This window comes from Phaseolus vulgaris, chromosome 10 (genome assembly GCF_000499845.2).
Source record: "Phaseolus vulgaris cultivar G19833 chromosome 10, P. vulgaris v2.0, whole genome shotgun sequence".
Lineage (NCBI taxonomy): Eukaryota > Viridiplantae > Streptophyta > Magnoliopsida > Fabales > Fabaceae > Phaseolus > Phaseolus vulgaris.
This window is the reverse complement of record NC_023750.2, coordinates 33,140,680-33,149,856: the sequence shown is the minus strand read 5'-3', so window position 1 is coordinate 33,149,856 and position 9,177 is coordinate 33,140,680. Positions and strand designations below refer to the sequence as shown.

At 34.2% G+C, this 9,177-nt stretch overlaps 1 protein-coding gene across 1 annotated transcript; it reads right to left on the bottom strand.

Moving 5' to 3' along the window:
* Positions 1-6,762: 6,762 nt before the first annotated feature.
* Positions 6,763-8,878, bottom strand: LOC137819124 (probable carboxylesterase 9). Its single transcript, XM_068622879.1, has 2 exons — positions 8,316-8,878; positions 6,763-7,357 (listed from the first exon to the last, which is right to left on the bottom strand). The coding sequence occupies exons 1-2, from the start codon at positions 8,844-8,846 to the stop codon at positions 6,929-6,931; spliced, it is 960 nt and encodes a 319-aa protein (XP_068478980.1). The 5' UTR covers positions 8,847-8,878; the 3' UTR covers positions 6,763-6,928.
* Positions 8,879-9,177: the final 299 nt, after the last annotated feature.

Below are 9,177 nucleotides of genomic sequence, written 5' to 3'. Positions count from 1 at the left end.
CGGAGGAAGCATCTACCTTTGTGAATGGGCCAAATATGCAAAAGTCCAAGTTGCTTCTTGAACCAAAACAGGAAACAAATTCTGAGGAGAAGAAAGAGAAAATAAAATCTACAATATCTCAGAAACAGAATTGGAAGCAAATCTTCTGCAAAATACAAGAATTATGGAAAGATAGAAACTTGGAAACGGTTAACAAAATATACACTACAATATTCTCTCAAGATCCTTGGAGCAGAAAAGCCTATAAAAGGACACAAGCATCAAGGAGAAAAGAGAGAGCTTCGTAGGGTTTTCTTAGTTTATTTTCTTCTTAGTAATTCTTTTGTTTTGCCTCCGCATGGAAGGCTAAACCTTTTTGGTTGATTCTTTTGTAATTCCCCATTGAGTTCTGAGGTTTTGTTCAATAAAAGTTTTGATTTTTAATTCTCTATAGCAGTTATTTTTATTGTCTAATCTCCTGGAAAACTAGTTTTTGTGAGAGGTTGTACTTGAACGCATGATTGAGAGTCTTCCTTATCTTAAACTTTGGTTTCTTAGTTAGTTCGCATTGTTCTAATTAATTTCTTGGGCGCATGATTCAAGGGAGAGGAGGTAAGCATTCCCATGGAGTATACGCATGGAACAAAGTGGGTATTGATTAAACTAGTAGACGCATGCTTTACTGGTGAGTTTCAGTTGAATCAGATCGGCGCATGTTCAATCTGGTTTAGCTCTATTGGAGGATTGAGAAAAGATTAATCTTTAGAGAACCTGTGATGGTGGAAGAACTTGGGATCAACCGCTTTTTATTTGCTATTTTAATCTATTTTATATTTTCTGCACAACTATCTCAAAACCCCTTTTCATCTTTATTGTTATTGCTAACTTTTATTGCTTGCAGATAGATTTTAAACCCTGATCAACTGATTTTAATATTGGATTCGTTGGGAGACGACTTGGGGACATTTGTTCACAATTATACTATCATCTCTCTAGTGTTAGACAAGTCTACCCTAGAATCATATTAATTTGACAGCAAAACGACAGCTATCATCTTATAACCAACTCATGAACTTTCCATATACACGGGGGATCAATATTCTAAGAGTATTACCATTGGCAACTTAATAACTCAAGTTTTTTGCGAAGTGGATTGAAGTAGAACAACTAGAAAATATTGTATGTAGATTTCGAGTTCCAAGATTTTTTATATCAGATAACAACACTAAATTTGTAAGTGTATCATCCAGGCCCAAATTGGATATATATTGCCCTAGTCCAGATCAGACGTGTACTAACTCTGCCCAAATCATGATAAGATCAAGCCCCATAATGAAACGAATTGGGTGTGAAATTCCTAAAGAACCTGCAATTATTTCCTAAAAGAGTGACCTTTAGCAATTAACCAAGATATTTGCATTCTCATTAAAAAGCCCCAAAAAATTGTCATTGGGCAATAAACTTAATTTGAACAAATATATTATGTCAATCAAATCTTATTATCACGCAATTGATATAATACCACGTTATTTGATTTTAGGACACAATATCCCAATTTCATTAATGCACTGATTTAGTCATACAATATATCTGATTATATTACATAATACTCTGATTTTACTACACAATAATTTGATTATAATACACAATACTATGATTTTATTATATTACACTCGGATTTTGTGACATGATACAATCATTGAAACTAATTATACCTCATAAAAGTCATGGAAAACCAATATCAATGGTCCAGACCCATGAAAACTTATAAATAGACCACCACTCTCAGTGAGTATACTCAACAGATATTTTACACTATACTCACTTTATACACTAAATTTTATGCTCTTATTGACTTGAGCGTCAAAAAATCTTTTGTAGGTGAAACCCCCTCATTCCCTTGGAGTCAATCCATGAAGCTTGCAAGGATAAGCTCCATTGACCATCTTGGAATTCAACATCTAGATGAGAATAGTAAGCTACCAAGTGAAGCAAATGTGTCGTGAACTCGATATAAAACAAGTATTTACAATGATTGAGTACTCTCAAATGAACAAACAGGCCTAGACAGTCAATCAGGTGACCTCACGAGGTTTGGAAAGAATGTTGCTAGCAGTTAAAGGTGGATGATCAGTTGAAGTCTCATGGGTGTTGTGATCTTACCACACAAATCCTAGTTAACAACCAAAGAAACATCATTCAAACTTCTTTATGGAACTGGTGCAATGATACCGATTGAGATATTTCAGTCTTCTCTTAAGTGACTAAGTTTTCCCCCGCAAGCTCAAAGGAAGGCATCCAACAAACTTATGATGTTTGGGAGTGTGGCAGAATAAGAGGAGAAGCTTTGAAGCAACGTGTGGAGCTAAATATAGAAGCAAAGTTGTATCAAGAAATTTCAAGGTATTGGACCTCATATTACGAAGGGTGCATCCGAACCAAATAAAGAACAAGATCTCGCTAGAGTGGATTGGACCATATAGAATACAAGAAGTGATAGAGAAAGGAGCATACAAACTAGAGACGTTGGATGAAGGCTTAATCCCTCGAACATGAACAAAAAGTTTATATTTTATTTTAGTTTAGTTTATGTAAACATATAATGACACTCTTTTCCCTTGAGTATTTTTCAAAAACATTTTTTCTCGGGCGTTTTTAATGAGGTCACTTGGATCGATGGCTGACAAATCAATACTAGGGTGCCAGACCTGAACTTGGTCAATAATGGTCTCGAACCCAGTTGCGAGGGAGGTAGCAATTTCATCTTTCAAATACTCCTCCATAGCCTTCCATTCTTTCTCTTTCAAAACATAGTAAGCACAATTTTTCTATATCGTTTACTTGTCTTCAAGGCGAAGGATTTCGTCATCTCTTTCCTTGAAACGAAGGGAAATTGCAACCTTTTCTTTCGCACACTCTTGTTTTCGGGAATAAAGATGGTATATTTCAAGTGCCTCAACTCTAAGGCGACCTATCTCTTGTTGAGAGGCTGCAAGTTGCTTCATTTTTTTACATCATCTAACAAAAGAGTTCTAGATCAGTCACTAGCTGACTGAATTATAGCCATCGATTTATGGAGAAATCCTTGCAAGCCTTCATAAAGAGAGGGCAAGTCATGTTTTTTCGACATCGTTGCATCTCCTTCTAAGTAGTTGTAAGCACGACTATGAGTAGAGTGACAAAAGTTGAGGTTTCAAAAACTCCATTTATGACCTCAAGAGCCTTGGGGTCCCCCTCCAACTAATATTTTTCGGGACCTCGACCATTTGATTTGGAATTAGCTGAATCCACTGGAGTAGTGTCCTTATAACTTCTTGTTCTTTTTCATTGAGTTGGGGTCCAAGGGCATCGCCTCGATGTCATTGAATTGTACGATAATCTTACTTAATCCTTTAGTCGCACTAGTTTAGAGTTTTCGACTTCATTCAAAGTCTAAAAACAAAATGGCTCACCTCTTTAAAGTGGTGAGCCATTTTGTTTTTAGAGATCACCATTTGATTATCTGTAACATAAAGTATAAGGTTAAAGCTAGAAAAATAAAAAGATGAAGTAAATTTTTAAGAATAAGTTATATACCGATGTAGACTTTCAAATTTGTGACTCGATATTCAAGCTTTAATAGGGTGGTCAAATAAAAAATAAACTCCAACATTTCCAATTTCTCACAGTTCTTATACTCGAACAATTCAAGCTCTTTCATCTTTCGAGCACAATTTTGAAATGTACTTTTTTCATCCAAAGACTTGGTGTAAAATGTACAATTATTGACTTCATAACTTATACAACAAAGGACATCAAAAACTTCAATCCTTTTGCCAACCAGGTTAAGGTTTTTGATGCCGTTGAATCCTTTAACACCTCATCTTTAAACCAAGGCATGAAAGTCCTATTATGTTCCATCAAAACCCATTTCTGGTTTTCTTGGATTATTTGCCTTCACAACAGATTTATGAGCAGACAAGTAAGCTATAACCTCATCAATGTTATTCATTATATACAAATGTTCTTGCTAGACTTCTGATCGAGATTTACTTACCACATGTACACCATGTAAACACTTACTTATAGAACGTTTGTTCTGCCATGAGTTGGCTGGAAGATCTATTGGATTGGCTTTTGACATATGCTCTAAACAAAACTACATACTTTATTCTGCTATGTACCTTTCAATCATTAAATTTATGGATGATAATGATTTTTGACATACCCTTTTAAAATGTTCATATACCGTTCAACAGGATACATCCGTCTTAAGTAAACTAGTTCACACAATCTAAACTCTCTTACCAGAAGCACAACTAGATGAACCATGATGTCAAAAAAGGACTGGAAAAAACATCTTTAATTCACACAAGATAACACAAATCTCATCTATCTTTATTGGATCAGTGACTTTACAAAAATGGAAGAGAAGAATGAACACAAACGGGTTATGGTAGGCTTAATATTTTTTGGTAAAATCCCGCGAATAGCTATCAACAGTAACTGTTGCATCAAGATGTGACAATCATGAGACTTCAATCCAATCAGCTTCAAATCTTGCACATATACTAGGCTTTTCACATTTGATGAATGTCCTTATAGCACTTTCACACCCTTTAGACATTGGAAAAAACTTCTTTTCTTCTTCTTTCGACATAGTGTAACAAGCTGGAGGCAAATATGTACACTTACCCACTTGTATTGTGCCAACTCGCCTCTAATGTTCATCTCAATCAAATTCAAACGAGCATTTAAACCATCCTTTGTCTTTCCGTAATGTTAAGAAGTCTACCAATTAAACTATCACACATTCTTCTCCACATGCATTACGTCAATACAATGTCTAACTTCTAACTTCGACCAATACAGAAGATCAAAGAAGATTGGTTTTTGGTTCCATATGTTTGTCACAAATGATCTTTTTTATTTTATTTTCCGAATGTGTTGTTTATGTTATTTACCTTTTCATAAATTTGAACACCAGCCAATGGATTTGGTGGACTATCAGTCTCTTGATGTCCATTAAAGACTTTTTTTCAACCTCCGGTAAGGATGATGACTTTTAAGAAATCTCTAATGCGGAATATTTCTCGAATCTTTACCAAATTTGGGAACTCGTCATCAAATTTCTCTATTGAATAAAATCAGTTAGATGGTGGTACATGTCATCACATTTCTTCTCATTTGCATGGCATCTGAGATTTTTAGCATCATTTGAGTTTGCAAACTTCATCCTTCGAATAATAGGAAGATACTACACAATCTTCAATGGGGATCCATGCTTTGCCATCTCTTTACCATCATCGTCTTTTTGTTTCAACTTGTAACGTGATAACCCACACCTCGGACAATTTTTCAACAATTCAAACTCCTTCTTGTATAATATACTATCATTAGGACATGCATGTATCTTTTTATACTCCATATCCATCGGACAAAGAATATTTTTGGCCTCGTAATTATGATTAGGTAGACTATTTCCTGCTGGAAGCATTTCCTTCAACAACTGAAGCAATTTCATGAAGCTTTTATCAGTCCATCCATTTATTGCCTTCAAATTCATCAATCTTAATATCGCCGACAACCGTGTGAAGTTAGTTGATCCAGGATACAATGGAACCTCCACATCGCTTTACATACTTCTGTATCCATGCTCTTTCGCAAAATAATCAACTTCAACATCATGAATCATGTCCTCCAAGCGATCATCATGTACTACATCATCCATGATGGACTGAACATATTCTTGGGACACATACACACTTGGTAAATGTAATAATTCACCATGCCATGTCCAAGTTGTATAAGATTGTAGAAACCCATCACATAGAAGGTGCTCCCTGATTTTGTTAACATCCAATCTCCTCCCGTTCAAACAAATAACGCATGAAAACCTAAATTTTACTCCATCACCACTATTGTTGGCATTACGTTGCACAAATTGTATAAATATTTGTACTTCTATTTTTTATTCATCAATTATGCAGGATAAATTAATCCAATCTGAATCCATATGTTTGTTTCATAATGATCTCTCAATGAATTTGGATATCTCAACCATTTACCGAGGGTCAAACACTAACAAATTTAATTATACAATGATGACTACTACCTCAATTGATCAACCAATGATCATTTATTTTTTTCACATAATACCTCACGAATATTTTGCTCAAATTGAATCCTCAAATTTTTCAAAATGTCACAATTCTTCCATAATTTAGTAATGATAAATAAAGATATAACGATAAATAAATATTAATTTCTACTAACAATAAAGTCAATTTATTTTAGTTTAAAATCACTTTACTTTGAATAAAACAACAATGTAGTTAAACTAATACTAATCAAAGATATTTTTAGTAATTCTAATAAAAAACCAATGATAATTTACTGGAATTAATAAAACTCTTTAACAGCATCCATCAACGTTATAATAATATCCAAGTTCAATAACCTCTTCAAATTAAAAAAATTATTGTAAAGTTAATTTTTTTTAATTAATGATTGTGAATACAATTGCTTTAATATTTCCTCGTTAGAGCGAAATATTATAATTTAAATTTCTATGTTCTTGTAAGATTACGTTGAATAGGAAACTATTTAAATAACCACTTGGGTCATAACTTTAATTGGATGTATAAACTTTAATTAATTATTTGTTTGTGATTTTGAAAAGGTATTAGTATCGCATAACAAAGTGATAAATTTTTAGGGTTAAGGTAAAATAAAATAAAATAAAATAAAAAAATAACGTGTGCTTGGCATTAGACGATTACCATGCAGAATTTATGAATGATATTAAAAGAAAAGTCCAATATATAGTGTTAACTTATAACCACATACATTTAGAATTACCACAATATATGGCTACAAAACCTTTAGAATTAACACAAAATTAATAACCTTTCTTAAAGTTTTGAGAATATTATGAATCTTAACCGAAAAAAGTTAGAAAAGAGGTAACTCAACCAAGAATAAAGTCCTTGGCAATATGTATAATCTCACTAGCCCTAGCAGCATCAACCATGTCAATATTATGGAACCCCACTTGGTCAAAATGTGCTTCCACTTGCACCCCACATTTGACCAACATGGTCACAAACTCTTGTTGTCGATCTACCATGATGTCCCCATTGTACCCAAGAACAAGACACTTCACTACCTTCTTAACATTATCAAGGTGTGGTCCCTTCACCATAGGGTTGCAATACCTATGGTCACGATCTGTCTCCTTCGGCAAAGCCAAACTCCACAACAAGTCCAACACTGGTAAAGGTAATACTTGATCTGTTGCAAACTTCAACTCTGATCCTGTTCTCTTCTCCCCTCCAAACATGGGTTGGTTCAGGACCAAACCACGAATCCTTAATGGACTCAAATCCACCACAGCAGTCTACATCAAACCATTTCATTTATGTATTCATTTTGCATGCATGCATAATATCAAAAATATATCTATTTATAAAAAAAGTGTTGATATGTTTGACAATTCTCCACCATATTATAATTAAAAGAATAAATATTTTTTTTATTGAATTACGAATTTCATATGAAAAAGATGGAACAATTTTGAAATTGCATGTTACCAAAGAGTTGTATTCTAGTGTCTCTTATTATACACTTGCCAAAATAATATTTTCTTCTAAAAAAAACATGGTATTATATTATTTACTACTTTGTGTATTCCTAATATATTATGAGGTCTATTAACAAGACATCACTAGTGGTAGGATTGAGTTGTTGTTTTACTTTGAAACTCTGTTTTATGTTTTATGTGTAATTGTATTTGAAGATTTAGGTTGGTTTGCTTCTAGCTATAAGAGTTTAGATATCTCTGAAATATTTTTATTATTTATTATTTTTTTTAATAATAAAAAATTCATTTTCCAAGCAAAATATATATGTTTATGAACTTATCAATAGTTAATTAGGTTTATTAATCAAAATCTGGACTTGGGTATGGAGTTGCAACTACATACACTTAAAGAATCTTCCTTGGGAGGAACTGTTATACCAAAAGTAAATAAATCACACTCGTTAGTAAGAGAATTATTCCTCAATTTGTATCAAGAGAACTACATACTCTTATTATTTAATTTTTTTAAAAATCTGATATAACAAATTTTTTGTAAGAGTAAAAATGAAAAACTTGTCAAACTACATTATCAAAAGTAGTATCTTGATAAAGTTCCATCCACTTAATACCCAAAAATATTATTATTTTATTATAATATACTATTTTATTATAATATACTATTTTATTCTAAGAAGTTGATGAATTTTTTTACTATTATATTAAATTAAAGTGTAAGAGAAATTTTATTGTATCAAAAGTTTATTTGCATGAAAACCTGCATGGAAACGTTGAAAGCCATATTGGCACCACAATCAGAGCCATAGAGGTAGCATCTGGAAGGGTCCCCGTAATCTTTCAACCATTGCTCTCCATTGGGGAGGTTTAACTGCTCCTTCACCCACAAAACGGCGTCGTAGGCGTCTTGGTACTGTGTGGGAAGACGATGCTCCGGCGCAAGGCGGAAAGAGGCGGAGACGACGATGGAGGGGATTTCATCGGCGATGAGCGAACACTTCTGGTGGCTGTCGGTGTAGTCAGGGCTGAGGAGCACAAAGCCGCCGTTGTGGAAGTAAATGACGATGGGCAACCTCGCCACCGTGTTGTCGTTGGAAGGGAGCTTGGTGGGTCGAAAAATTCGAACCCAGGTTTTCTTTTGGGGGTCGATGGTTATGTCTTTTGAAACGACGGTGGTTCCGGGTGAAGGCTCAGGGTTGGCCTTGACGGTTGGGGCATTGAAGAAGCGTGTGATGGTGCCGTCGGGGTTCTTGGAGATGCCAAGGTGTGTGTAAGGGTCGAATGCAGACATTTTTGTTGTTCTTTGGTTTGTTTAAGGAAACGATGCAGTATTTAATCGTAAGTTGTTGGTTTAGGGCATGCACGTAACCACGTATGAGAGTGAGATTTTTTCTTGGGGAGGGTTACTAGATCTGAGAGGTTAGCCTAACATGTGTAAGGTTTTGCACCAAGTGAATTGGTAAAATGAAGAGGGTGTGTTTGAGGTTGAGGTGTAAATTTTATGTTACTTGATTAATATTATTACTTTTTAATTAGAAAATTTAGGTTAACATAAGATGATCTATATGTAAGTGGGGAGCAAAAAGAAGAGGGAGTTGGAAAGGAGATAGTGAGAAGGAGGA